The sequence below is a fragment of the Panthera uncia genome (assembly GCF_023721935.1).
Source record: "Panthera uncia isolate 11264 chromosome C1 unlocalized genomic scaffold, Puncia_PCG_1.0 HiC_scaffold_3, whole genome shotgun sequence".
NCBI lineage: Eukaryota > Metazoa > Chordata > Mammalia > Carnivora > Felidae > Panthera > Panthera uncia.
In genome coordinates this window covers 62,625,471-62,640,396 of record NW_026057584.1, presented here as the reverse complement: position 1 = coordinate 62,640,396, position 14,926 = coordinate 62,625,471, and the positions used below count along the sequence as shown (strand labels likewise).

Genomic DNA, 14,926 nt, shown 5'->3' with positions numbered 1-14,926 from the left:
GCCCATATCTAAATAAGTACCCTCTGGAGGTAGCCCAGATTCTAGGCATACAATAAAAAATAGGAATTCAGAACAGGCATCTTCATATTATGGAAATAATATGATATTTCCATAATAAATAATAATAAATCTAAGATGATTTAAACAGTTTTTTTTTTAATCTGCACAAAGGATAATTTTACAGAGGATGCACAGCACTGCTTAGATTCATAGCCTTGTGGTATTGCATTTCATTTTTTAATGTTGATTTACAAAATACCTGAATTTCTTCCCTTCAAAACTGTGTTTTCCCATATAGCAGCCACTAGCCCACCGTGGCTTCCTAAATTTATATTTCGATTAATTAAAATGAAAATTGGGGCGCCTGGATGGCTCAACTGGTTAAGCATGTGACTTTTGATTTTGGCTCAGGTCGTGATCTCATGGCTTGCACCTTGCCAGCGCAGAGCCTGCTTGGGATTCTCTCTCTGCCCCTCCCTCTCTGCTCTCTCTCTTTCTCTCTCAAAATGAATAAACATTTTAAAATCAAATAAAATGAAATAAAATTAATAATTCATGTTCTTAGTCTTACTTGCCACATTTCAAGTGATCAACAGCTAGATATGATCAAGGGTTACCATATGTGAAAGTGTAGATATAGTACATTTCCACCATTGCAGAAAGTTCTATTGGACAGTGCTACATCAGAATAAAGTAAGACCTGCCCTATATCTATCCCATCAAGAAGTTACAAAACTGTAACTGCAATAAAGTATTTGGAAAGATTCATTTGCCCAGCTGCCTTTCCTCTGACATCAAAAATTAAACCAAAAATTAAATTTAAATCATTTTTAAGACATTTTTAAAATATCTTCTCTTCTACTTATTCATTAACTTCTTATTCATTCATTCATTTAATAAGTGTTCATTGGAAGTCCATTATATGACTGAGTAGGGTTTACTGTCACCATTGTCCTAGTTCTACTTTCTAAAACTGACATATAAACAATACAGTATGGGGGGGGGGGAGAGAAGCAGATGGAACAACATAAAATATATCGAGTCTTTCTCAAAGATTGTACACCTTAAGGGCTACAGAAATTGTAGCCTATCCTTAGTAGATTGTTGCCAAATATTTCATTTGACCCTCCAAATTCACATCCACTCTTCAGTCTCCTTCACCCTGCTCTCTTCACCTGGGAGGAAGACCATCACATCCTATACCAACAGGTTCTCAGTAAATTATAATTTCTGAAAGCATTGTACCCTAGGGTCTAGAATTCTCCACATTTCTAGGACCCGATTACATTTGCAACAAATGTCACAGTTGTGAATTAGGTTCTACTATACTTGCTGCGTGGCCCTCTATCTCACAACTCCCCAACTACAAAGCTCAAGAAAGCGCTGGGATGAAGCTGAAGTTTCCAGTTTTCCCTCAAGATCAACTACAACAACATGGGCCTACATGGCCCTTTCCAAGAACTGTGACTAACCAAAGGAAAACATTAATCCAATTTGGACATGACAAGGTAAAAGGCATGTGTATATAAATAAAAGGCCTTTCATGACTTATCTCTTGTGTGCCCTCACCTCGGCCCTGAGAAAGCACCACCTGAGGCTTCACCTCAGTAGAAATGAAAGTACAGGATATTCGCCCTCAAATTCCCAGAATGTCATGACCTCATTTTGAATGCAAGACCGATGAGAATATGTCTTAAGGGCCTGCAGTCACCCCGGGAACAGGAGTTCTGATGTCAAACAGAAGAAAACCAAAGGTGAAGAAGTCATAACTAAGAATTCTCGGGTGCAAATGCCCTTCCTATCACCTGGGCTACAAGTACTTTAAAGGTTGAATGAGTGTATAAAATCACTGTCACTTTTAATGAATGAATAAGATTACAGTCTGCATTACGGAGAAAAATGAAGGATAATTACTACACATCATCAGCCAAAGTGAAAACAAGAAAAATTAAAGTAGACTTGAGGCTTTTGATGAGAATAGAAAAGTAGTGCAAACTGTCTAAAACCCTAACACACTGCTTTATAATGCCACCTCCCACGCCATTACCTTTACCTATTTTTCTTTCCTTTTTATTCTTTGTCACCTCATACCAACAGATACTGCTTTGAAAATAATTCAAAAACCCCTTTTTAGCTTAGACCCCCTTGGACACCCTCTGATCCGTCAGGTTGTCTGAAATCCCACCATGCTGAATGACCTCCCTGCCCTAACTCCGTACCATGATGTCATTCCGTCAACAAACAGCATGTCCTGTCAATCAGAAACAATAACCCTGGTAAACTGCTTCAGCATGCCTCGGAGGCTCCACAGCCAGGTCAAGACTACCAAGGGCAGATGAATGGTAGAAGTCCACAAGATTACTTGTCAGGATTATTCAATTTTATTCTTGATTACCACTGAGGCATTCACTGGGGAGCCATGTCTAAGATGATAGATGTTGCATAGGTTTCCAACACCTGAAGCCTCTGTAATGAGCCAGCCATGCAGGGTTACAGTCATACAGAGAGTGTTTATTGAGTTGAAATGCTTGAAAGAGCAAACCAAAAGAATTTTCCTAAAAGCCCTGCTGAAACAAGTGTAACTGGTTTTGTAATGTCACATATCAAAACTAATGTGTTCTCTTTACAAAGAGAGCAAAACACAGTCTGTGAAATAAATGTTAACCCAGCTTCAAAGAACACATCTTTGAAAAACAGAGATCACAGAAAAGGTCTCTACAGGTGGCACGGGACCTGACAATCACAAAGGCCCCCAACTGCAGACTTTTGAGTTTATCTCCAAATGAAGTCATCTGTACTAAAGTCCCAGGCACACACTGCAGGGATTAAAAAAAAGATGTTCATCATGTAAGTTAAAACTAGTGCCGTAGTATTAGATCAACGACTTCCAGTGTGCTAGGAACTGGGTGAGTTTTAGAAACCCTGAAATTATCTTATGCCACAGCAGAACATTGGCATTTTCTGTATTACATTCACTAATAGGTTAAATGTATTTTTAAAAACTCATTATGACAGTTTTCATTTATTTCAGACTTCAAAACAAAGTGGCCCAGACCTCTGACAAGTAGCCCTAGACACTTGAAAATAGAACCCAAAGCTCATCATAGACTTAGCTACTGGGGGGAAAAGTGTTGGAAAATGTCTAAGAACAGGTTGTAGGGCATCACAAAACTAAGCCAAGGATTCTGAAAGAGCAATCACTTTTACTGAATAGACTTCACGGCCTATCAAGTTCCAAATGCAACGCAGCTCAGCAGCCGTCTCAGTCCCCTCTTCGGGGAGTGAGAGAAGAAAAAAGAGAGAAGCTGATGGAATACTGAGAATGTGGCTTCTGGTATTTCTATTGGAATTCCTTTTCTACTAAGAGAAAGGAGAAATGCCTAGAGAACTAAAAAGACTAGAAATCGAATTGGCAGGTGGGTGGCAATAAGTGGCGGGGTGGGGCGGGGGGTGGGGGGGTAGACCCTGACATTTGCCAAAGACAAAAGGAGCAGCCTTGCACCCACAGATGAACAGCACTCTGAGGAAAAGGGGACGCTGCCTTCACAATGAAGCCAGGCAGCACAGGCAGGGGCTCAGAAAACCACCTAACAGTTGAGAACACTCAAGTGACCGGTATTTTTTAATTACTTGACTGCATCCCCAATCTGATGATGGTGGTGGTGATGATGATGATTGTAATAATAAAACACAAAAAGTGTCCTGATTTCATTTAATGCCCGTTACAGATCATCATCTTTCTTTATAGAATATTTTCAAATGGTTAGAAATTTAAGGGCTTCCTTAAATAATTTTGAGTTGTCTCTGAGTCTTCAGAATCTCTTGGAGTGATTTGTGTAAAGCACATGTCTTATCTTATATGCATGTCTTGTCTTGTGACATGTCTTATATTCAACAAGTAACTATACTGTTACTTCAGGGGAACAATCAGATCATGGGCAAACTTTGGGGCATGGTCCCAACATTAGAAACCTAAAATTGCCTCCTTTGAACACCACAAGGACCACCTTAATTGGATTGCTTAGCGGATATAAAAATCTTATTTTTCTTTGGCATATGACACATAAGTGAGTCCCATTATGGTTCTCAATAACACTGAGGAATAGACTTTCTCAAAAGTTTCAAGTTAAAATTGTAAACCAGAGTTAATTTGTGGCATTAAATTTTTTTCTGGCTGTGAACAGTTATTAAGATAAACCATATTTGATATAGTATAACCAAATTGGAAGCCATGAGCTGAGACTACAGACTGAATAACTTCATTACTTTTACCCAAATTCAGTATTTTTGGCCAAATTATATTAATATTTTGGAAATTACTTCAGGAGAAGCACTTTTGTAAAAGTATGTCTTACATATGCCATGTCTTTTTATTCAGAAAACCCTGAAGAACCCCTTATTTGGAAGGAATATCAAAAGAACACAAATATCCTAGGAAAAATCTGAATTATCTATCTTTTGGAGATCCATAGATGACTACCAAACTTAATTTTAAAGAATCATTACAGTTACCTTCCAGATGCCCTTTTGCCAACAACAGTAAAAACAAAGTTAAAAAAAAAAAAAAACCTGGGGGCGTCTGGGTGGTTCAGTCAGTTAAGCATCTGACTTTGGCTCAGGTCATGATCTCACTGTTCATGGGGTCAAGCCCCACATCGAGCTCTGTACTAAAAGCTCAGAGCCTGGAGCCTGCTTCAGATTCTGCATCTCCCTCTCTCCCTGTCCCTCCCCTGCTTGCACCTGTCTCTCTCTCTCTCAAAAATAAACAATAAACATTAAAAATAAATAAATAGAAACCCCTATGGACACTTTCTGCTAATACGTTTGTTTGTGTATCAAAAATCAGAAAGAAGGAAAGAAATCTGAGCATTAAAAATCACTGTTTAAATCCTACAAAAACTAAATTGATGTTACTTGGCCATAGTAATTTTCCTATCATCAGACCCCATCCTAATCTCAGAAGGATGCAAAGCTGGCTCACATCACACTCAAAAATTTCCTAGTGGGAAAAATCATTGTTACAATTCAGGTAAGAGAGATGTGAGAAGTATCTGGTGCACCAGCATCTACTTCAATGCCAGCCAAATGAAGCAAAATGACAGTGTCTACTCTTGAACCAAGTTTCAAGAATCTTCAAACACAGGTGAAATCAATAGGATTAACAACAAGCATGGCATGGGTACTGACTGGCCACCGTGGCCAGTGGAGCAGAGAGCTGATGATCTGTGTTACGTGACCACTCTTTAGTTGCTGAGTCCTGAAGAGGTATGAGCATCCTGGAGAAGAGGCCAGGGGTGAGAAGAAGCCATGTGGTAATACATCCACATGCATGTAATACCATATTAAACAACCAGTGTGGCCACACCAACCCTGCTTCCAAATACTAAAAAACACGAAAAGATTTCTTCCTTCATTATGTTGTGGACAAGTATCCACGTAGCTAGTCAACCCACTCAAAAGAACCACTCTTTTGCCTTGTGCATTTCACAAGTTTCTCAGACTTAAAACTTCCTATTGTCCAGGTTTTCTATGGGGACTGTGTTGGTCTTTGTTATAAAGATAGTCACTCCTATCCACAAGTATAAACACCTTGATGTCAGAGATCACATAACACATCAGTGTCGCAGCATTGCACTTGTGATGAAACACAAGGCACTCCCACCTGTCACTTACCAACACAGGTGCGGGTGTTATTTTGGTCAAGGATAAAACCTAGGGGACAATGACATATCCCTCCATTTGGTGACGGGTGGCATTGGTACTCACAGCTCAATATAGAACACAAATTCACATCTAAACAGAGAAAAACACTTTGTTAAATAAATAGTGAACTCTGGACAAGACTGATTTACCTATAAAGTAAAAGCTTCCTTTATCAAACCTAAAAGTTAATTAAGCATGTAGTAGAGACACAGAAATTATTACCATTCAAGCCTTCCTGCAATTTTATGCAATAAAAGCTCAATCCTATTTTTAAAAAAATAAATCCTTTTAAAGTTATAACTACATGCAAGTCAAGTCATCTTAAAGGCGGTTTATGGAAAAATCAACTCATAAGCCTATCTTTTTGTTTACATAGTAGAAAAAAGTCAAGAATTCCCAAGTGACTGGATTGGCAACATGAAACATGTTAACCATGGCTACTTCTAAACAACTACTAGATAATTTATAGACTACAGGTCATAAATTGTATTCCCATATAGGACACTCAATTGTCCATACAGTTGATGGATTGACGGTGGGGGGATATTCTACAACCATTTAGAAAAAAAAAGAAAAACTGGGGTGCCTGGGTGGCTCAATCAGTTAAGAGTCTGACTTAGGTTAAGCATTTTGGCTAAGGTCATGATCTCATGGTTCATGGTTCAGAGCCCCGCATCAGGCTCTGAGCTGTCAGCCTGCTTCGAATTTTGTGTGTATCTCTCTCCCTCTCTCTCTTTCTCTCTGTCTCTCCCTCCTCCACTCACTCAGTAAATAGATAGATAGATAGATAGATAGATAGGAAAAAAGAAAAACTAAAGTTAGGTATATATCCCAGAAACCAGAAGGTTCTTTTTTTTTTTTTCCAATATAGCCAGATAAGACTTCTCCATAAGTATAAGCCAGAGAATAAAATCTCCAGAACACCTTTAGAATCATCAAAATTGCCATTAAAACCATTCTGCTTGGGTGAAAGAAGAAACACCACAAATATTTTGAAGCTCCTCCCATTAAGAGATGGAGTTTGTTTCATCAATCCATTGAATCTAAGCTTGGCCAGATGACCTGCTTTGGCCAATAACAAATTTAGCAAACATGACCTAAGAAGAGGTTCAAAAGAGCTCATTCGCTAGGGTTTGCCTTTTCTATCACCATGTGGAAAAAGACTAGACTGGGTTTTCATTTTAACATCTTTGATGTGTCAATGAGCCGGTCTAGGCCACAAAACTTCCTAGCCAACCCAAAGGACCACGAGAGATAAATATTACTTGGTTTAATCCAGTAAGTTTTAGGATAGTTATGCAAACACCAATACTCTCTGTATTTGGCAATCTATTATAGAAAAACAGAAACCTCTTTATCTGAGGGGTGCCTGGGTGGCTCAGTGGGTTAAGCTTCCTACTTTGGCTCAGGTCATGATCTCGTGGTTCGTGAGTTCAAGCCCCACATCGGACTCTCTGCTGTCAGCACAGAGCCTACTTTGGATCCTCTGTCATCCTCTCCCTCCCCGACTCATGTGTGCTCTCTCTCAAAAACAGTCTTCATCTGAAAACTACCCAGATAAATTTCCATACTCACCACAAAATCGTCCTTTGGTAATATTGGTTTCATCTTCTCCTCCTGGACAATCTAAAGTCCCATCACAAACCTTTAAAACTGGGATGCATTTTCCAGACTCTGGACAAGCCCATTCGCCTGGGTAACATTCACGAATATGATGAGTACTGCTTTCTGCAGGGGGTGGAATAAAAGAGACACAGGCCACATGGGAGAGGGAGCCAACTCTTTTTAATCAATATAGAGAATATAGACCAGGTGGACAAGAGAAGTCCACAAGTATTCTTAGTAAACTAGTATTTCTAACTGCACTACCGGGCTTTTACTGAGATGAGAAGTGGCAAATGGAATTATTCAAGTTCTGTTCTAAGATAGGCAGACAGATTATAAGAGTAAGAAGACACATGGACCTGAATTATCAAACAAACTAGATTAATAACCCCTAGAAGAAAATGCAGTTAATTTAAATCCTGAATTATAGAACTAGGGTTATCAAGGTAATAGCAAGTTTCCTGAGTTTTTATTTTGTTTTTGTCTGTCCTTTTTTTGGTTGTTCTTTTTCTTTAGTGAAATGTCATCAATGTAAGAAAAACTACAACTAAACTGCAGGAAGACTGCTGCCTGGAACACTGAAACCAATGGATCTTCCCCAAGCATCACTCTTACTATATCAGGGGCTGGAACAGTACAGGACTTGCTTTATGCTGTGGGCGTTAGTAACTTCTGAACTGTTGGAGGTACTGCTGGTGAAGGCGGTGAATATCATTGTCAATTTCCTTCTCAAAGAATCTTGAAACAATTCCCTGGGTAGCAGAGTCTCCTGCAACTACCAATCCCTAACTCTTTCTCTCACACGTTGCCTATCTTCTACCACTGGATGTCAGTGGCTTGTGTGGTTGAAAATCCGAATTTGAAAACAGAAAAAAGTCAGCATATGTTAAAGAAGAGGGACAGACTGCCCCACCTATTCTGCTTTAATGATGACAGGGAAGAAATCATAATTTATTCTATAATTGGGTCCAGGGTCCTTTTAAGAAAAGCCAGGGGAGTCACCTCCTTCTTCCCCACCCACTAAGTTACTTAAAATGCAGGCAATCCTGAGAATTGCTTATCACAGATAATTTCTAACAAGGAGAGTAGGAATACAAGTTCTGGAAAACACTTTAAGAAAATGCTTTCCAATAAGAATCTCTTCTCCTTACCACATCCATTTTCATCTCCATTATCTCTGCAGTCATCCTCTCCATCACAAACCATATTTTGACTAATGCAGTAGCCATTGGAGCAAGTGAACTGGTTGCCTCTGCAGGTCTCGTAGGCTGGAAGAAAACAGCAGTTGCACTCCAAAGACACAAATCACTTGGGAAAAATCAAGAAGTTCAACTCACTGCCTAAACTGAAACGAAACTGACTCTGTCAATTTAGTCTCTAAAGTATCTCAAAACAAAACAAAACAAAACAAAACAAAAACAACCAGGAAAGAACAGGGGGAAGAGTGGAAAAAAGAAGGGGAGAAAACATAACAGCATCTTTGGGTCAAGGATGTGAACTCAGATGCCAGTCTGTCTCTCAAAATTATAAGGCAGTATGCTATAGGTTGACACAGAACAAAGAATGCAGATTGATAAATGTGCTATAGACAGGTCAACGTCCAGCATGCCCTTACTTTATCACAAGCACCGAAATTGCTATCTAAGACCAAATGATTCTGAGTCACCCATTCTGTGTTGTCACATTCTCTTTAATACAGTCACTGAAATAAGCCCAGGGGCCAGAAAGCAAGTCAGGCATGGCTCATAAAAAGTTAGGGTGATGGGGCGCCTGGTGGCTCAGTTGGTTAACCATCTGACTTCGGCTCAGGTCATGATCTCACAGTTTGTGGGTTCGAGCCCCACGTCTGGCTCTGTGCTGAACAGCTCGGAGCCTAGAGTCTGCTTCGGATTCTGTGTCTCCTTCTCTCCCTGCCCCTCCTCCACTCATGCTCTCTGTCTCTCAAAAATGAATAAACATCAAAAAAAAATGTTTAAAGAAAAGTTAGGATGATACTGAAAATAATTTAGCAAGGCATAGGTGCCAATCAATCAAAATGAGTATGGTTACAAAAATCACAACATTCTAGTACATAAATGACCACAAAAAGGTGCCACCTCATTTTGTGAAATCAGTAAAACTCTCTCACAGAGACTTCAAACTACATATTCCAATAAAATGAGTCCAGAGTGAGAGTGCCTGGGTGGCTCAGTCAGTTAGTGTCCAACTTCGGCTCAGGTCATGATCTCACAATCCATGAGTTCGAGTCCTGCATCAGGCTCTGCGCTGACAGCTCAAATCTTGGAGCCTGCTTCAGATTCTGTGTCTCCTTCTCTCTCTGCCCCTTCCCTGCTCACATTCTCTCACTCTCTCTCTCTCTCTCTCTCTCAAAAATAAATAAATGTTAAAAAAATTACATAAAAAAAATTAGTCCACAGTTGGCAACCATGAGAGGTGATGTGCCTCATAGGCAATTAAAAGGAAAATAAAAAGTAGGGACAGAGTTAAAAAGTGGAGGCAACAAAATCCACCTGCACCACACTGAAACTTTCCTGCCCCTCCAATATCAATGTGGTAAGAATTTCAAAGTAAGGAGGGGAGCTAGGACCACTGCGATAAGGGAACTTCCTCTCCCTTCGAAGTGTTTCTCTCATTCAACTATCAAGGTTATCAGACCCATTACTGAGGTATGGGTAATTTGAGAGCCTAGTGATACAATACACCCTGTACCCTTGTAGCCTAAGGGGGAAAAATGCACACTGTCCATCAGCAATCCTTCAACTCTACACAGATCCTTAGAAGATAAAAGAGTCCAGGTCTAACTACACTGCTGAAACTCATGCCATGAGGCCTAAGTGATCTTCTGGCTCCATCTGCCATCAGACATAGTGACCCTTTTGTTTGAAAAGAGTGGTACATTCGTCAGAAAATAACTACAGCAACACTCCTAGCAACCTGACCCAGCATAAGGAAATCACCGTACCACAAGAACGTTCATCACCGCCGTCTTCGCAATCAGGGTAATGGTCACAGACATAGATACGAGGGATGCACACCCCAATGTCACACTGGAACTCGTGTTGTGAACATTCCTGAGCTGTGACACAAAGTTAACGAGGGCAAGAAGAAAGAGAAGTTCAATTCCACTGTAGCCATTTAATTTCACAGGAAGATTCTGTCTCAAGTTTAAAAAGAGATTTTTATTATGCAGCAGCATGCTGGTAAATGTTTAACAACCAATTCTCCAGGAACAAAAAGGCCCTGACTCGTAGTGTTTGCCAATTTCCATGGTGCAAATACTCCCACTTCCAAATACTGACTTCAGGCTACCAACATGAATTCACCGAACACAAATTCAGGAAGAGACTGTGGAATTGGCCAGCATAAATGACTGTGCACACCATTGCACATCTTGTATACATTACTCACTGCAATTGCTTTCATCAGAAGAGTCTCGGCAGTCAATTCTCCCATCACATTTCTGACTGCTGTTATAGCAGGCTCCACTGGCACAGGTAAGCTGTTCGCATGTTGGGTATTCTAAAAAAAGGAAAATAACACACAAATCTTAAATTAAGACATTCCTTCTGCATACACTTCTTCAGTGACTACTACATGTTAGACACTAAATGCTGAGCATATACTGGAAAACAAAAGAGACCTGGTTCCTTTTACAAATTACAAACTGGGCTGTGCGCTAATGTGGAAAGTGCAGGGTTCTATGAGAATGCATAGCAGGGGGGAGTCCAGAGCCCAGGGAAGTCTCCCCTGAAGAAGTGACCTATGAGCTCAGAGCTAAAGAATGAGAAGGAATTTAACTTATTCCAAAATGGGACCTTCTTTTACATAATACAGATAACATCCCAGATAGCTAGTGTACTACCAAACAGGCTTTGAGAAGTGAAGGGCTGTTTCTTTTGCCAGAGGGTTGTTTCCTTTCTGAAAACAGGCTTCTAAGTTAGGAGGGATGGGACCACTCAGTAGCTATTTACTCTTACTCAAGCTGCTTATCGTCTCTGTTACCACTTCTTTATCCATACATTTACATAATTTAGTTCACAGGGTAGAGGGACCTCAAAACACAATGTCTACTATCGCATTCTGAAAAGCATAATGTGTTCTACAAGCACAAGTAACTATTACCACATTATACACATATGCTATTAACCAGATGCTTAACTCTGGTTTTCTAGCTCAAGATGGAAAAAATCAGGATGTCCCTTGCAGGAATAACATGCTGATAGTCCCTCTCCTGTGTGTCCCCATAATTGAAACACATACCTCTCGTGATTCCGAATGAAGGCTTCATTCTAGTAGTTGTTTATCTGTTTCCCCCACAACATAATGACACCCTCTTAAGTTCTAGGATCCTGTCTTACCCATCTAAATTTTTTTTTAATGTTTTTATTTATTTTGAGACAGAGAGAGACAGAGCATGAGCAGGGGAGGGGCAGAGAGAGAGGGAGACACAAAATCTGAAGCAGGCTCTGAGCTGTCAGCACAGAGCCTGATACAGGGCTCGAACTGACAGACTAAGATCATGACCTGAGCCGAAATCAGATGCTTAACCGACCGAGCCACCCAGGTGCCCCTTGTCTTACCCATTTTAGAATCCCCAACACTTAGTGCAGGGACTGGATCATTACTCAAGGTGTTCAAGATATGTTAGATATTGCTACTGACTTATCACAGATGAACTTTTTAGGTAAAAAGCTTTCAAAACCATTTTGAACTTCCGCCTTTTATGGTCTTCAATATCCTCCTTCTCAAACTGATATTTTTCTTGGTCTTTTTTTTTTTCCATTAAAGATTGTTCTCATAATGATTCTCATATTATCTTCAAATTTCTCTTTAAGCAAAAGGTATGCCTTAGATAAGGGCTCAAAGACTAGACAATAGAGTCCCACTTTGTGGCTCAATTTTTCATTTAAGAACCTGCTTTGAGGTTTCATAGATGTGGACAGATAATTCCTTAAACAGTCCCAAAGTCTCCTTCAAGCATGAGCAGTGCACAAAATCCTGTGCTGAAACTTTATTAAACTTATCCTGAGTTAACAACGTGCACTTTAATGAAAGATGAACTCTCAAATGATACTTTTCCATTTTTTGTACAGTGAAAGAACCCCAAATATTCTCATCTCCAAAACTTTAAAACTGGACTACTAAGTGTCTTAATACTTAGGTGTACTTAAATAGCCAAAGTTCCATTTAGTTAATCGTATAATAAAATGGAAGGCATTTTAAAATAGCTGATTAAAATTTTTAATTTCTTCTGAATTTTAATTTATTTTTTTAGTAGTCTAAGAATCAGCTTAGGGTTACTGCTGTCTTTTCATCATTGAGAAGGTATGTGTTACAAATATGCCTTCAAAGGGTCATACAGCTCTGTTTATTAATTCTCACTTCAAGAGATGCAAGAGGCCAGTTGAGTCTGGCCAGCAATTCCCCTCCCTGTGTGCCAGACAGCTCCTAGAGTATGTTGTGTAGCCTTTTAAGCAGGAGAAAGATCTTAGAAAACCCTGTCTTTGTAATAGATAAGATATCTGTTTGGAGGAAAATTTATTTGGGGTTGGAGGGTGACTACCTCACTTAAGGTGATTATGGCAGATATGAAGGATCTGGGACAAATATACTGAGAGGATCACTTGTTCTCGCCATCCTGCCTTTTGAGAGCCAGTGCCATAAAACCGGAAAGGGAAGAACTACAACAGTATCCACTGACAAGACTAAAAGTTTTCTGACACGCCTCATTCCCCCCAACAAACAACAAGGCCAGCTTGAGGGCGTCAGGGAGAGTATTGTGATGGTCAGAGGTCAGCAGTTAAACACCAGGAATGAGGAACAGCTTTCTTGTCTCCATCCACAATGATAATGAATCTCTTCTCAATCAGCCAAGAACCTGCCTCAACTCCTACAAGCCTTCTGGTCTATTCTGTGCATAGTTAACTGCGGTATATGCCCATAGGGAAGACTGCATGGAACTACCCGACTCAGCTAAATACTGAAAATATTTGGAGACCCACACAGAGGGAATGGTTCCAAACTATTCACCCTGAACAAAATAAGAAATGAACAGATTCTACTTCCCTTAAAGATTTCTATTACCAACTCCAGGAAATAGGAAGTCACAATACTTTGGGACTGGCAGATACCTAAAATCTTATTTTTTTGGTTTATTTCCTAACCAGGTCAAGAGTCTAACCTCATAAACTTTTTCCCATGGAGCAAACCCATCATGTATCTGAAATGTCCTGCAAGATTTTAAGTAGAGAGAAAATTTAAGAGAAGAGATAATGCACAAGAAACCAGAGAAACCCAACCTTCTAAGTTTTGTCTTAATGGAAAGATTGACAACGATCAAGTAGCCCAAGACCTCTAAAGCTTATCTGACACAAAAATTCACAAAAAGAGGGGCGCCTGGGTGGCGCAGTCGGTTAGGCGTCCGACTTCAGCCAGGTCACGATCTCGCGGTCCGTGAGTTCGAGCCCCGCGTCAGGCTCTGGGCTGATGGCTCGGAGCCTGGAGCCTGTTTCCGATTCTGTGTCTCCCTCTCTCTCTGTCCCTCCCCCGTTCATGCTCTGTCTCTCTCTGTCCCAAAAATAAATAAATAAATAAATAAATAAATAAACCGTTAAAAAAAAATTCACAAAAAGAACACACTTGCTCACACCACCTCTTCCCTCTCCCTTCCTTACTTTCTCCACATGCCAAATGTATGTGTTTGTTCCCCTACAAATGGGAGCTTCCCCCAAATATCCATACAAGATTGGTGTGGTGCTTGAAGATTTTTAAAATTTTTCTATGCTAATGATTTTATTTGAGCAAGAAAGTACCATGTTTAGATAATCAAATAATTAAAGGGTCTGAAGTGGCTTGAAGACTTCATGGAACTCCCAGAATGGAAATCATTCACAGCAGAGCAAGATGTAAATATTAACACTACTCTTTATTATCTTGACAAGAGGGCTGTGAGTACATTCTAGTCTCAGAATTTGGCAAAATGGTCAAAAAGCACATAGAAAAGAAGACAAATTTATTACAAAGAAAGGGGAGACATCTTAAAGGTAGATTATGAAACTTAAGGTAAGATTTAAAGGAAAATAAGAAATTACTGATAAAAGTCTTGCCCAAGATACCTGAGACCTTTCAAGGTCTTAGCCTCATCCTTGTAAGTTAGTTACTCTGGCTAATCCAAAGTAATGATTTGCCAGAAAAAGTTTGCTAGTTTGGCCACCAGCACTTAGTTGCAAGTACTACCCACAGTTAAATAAGCAATGACAATAAAAGCCATCAATAACATAGACTGAAAAGTAGGTGCCAGAAAGTACTCAGTATGTATGAACTCATTTCATCCTTATCACAACCCTATGAGGTAGACACTATTACTCCCATTTATAGATTTCTATTCTATTGATGCTATATATGTACCTTTCTGAGGTTAAGTAATTTAAAAAAGGTCATACAACCAGTAAACTGGAGAGCCAGATTTCAAATTCAGGCAATGTGGCTCCACAATGCACATCCCTAGCATCACAATAGATGTAGCTACTGCTTAGAAGCTTCACAGCAAGCAGTAGGAAGAAGCAAAAAATTAGAGAAACAAAATGAAATTGAATGAAAGAAATAGAAACTCTTAGAA

General features: G+C 39.7%; 1 protein-coding gene across 1 annotated transcript in view; it reads right to left on the bottom strand.

Annotated features, from left to right (window-relative positions):
• Positions 1 to 14,926, bottom strand: part of LRP2 (LDL receptor related protein 2) — a 200,288-nt gene that overhangs the window by 126,343 nt on the left and 59,019 nt on the right. Inside the window, exons 5-9 of the mRNA XM_049616085.1 lie at positions 10,717 to 10,827; positions 10,271 to 10,384; positions 8,460 to 8,576; positions 7,279 to 7,431; positions 5,674 to 5,793 (exon numbers count right to left, since the gene is read on the bottom strand). Of these exons, the coding sequence (XP_049472042.1) occupies positions 5,674 to 5,793; positions 7,279 to 7,431; positions 8,460 to 8,576; positions 10,271 to 10,384; positions 10,717 to 10,827 (615 nt within the window). The remainder of the gene's footprint in view (positions 1 to 5,673; positions 5,794 to 7,278; positions 7,432 to 8,459; positions 8,577 to 10,270; positions 10,385 to 10,716; positions 10,828 to 14,926) is intronic.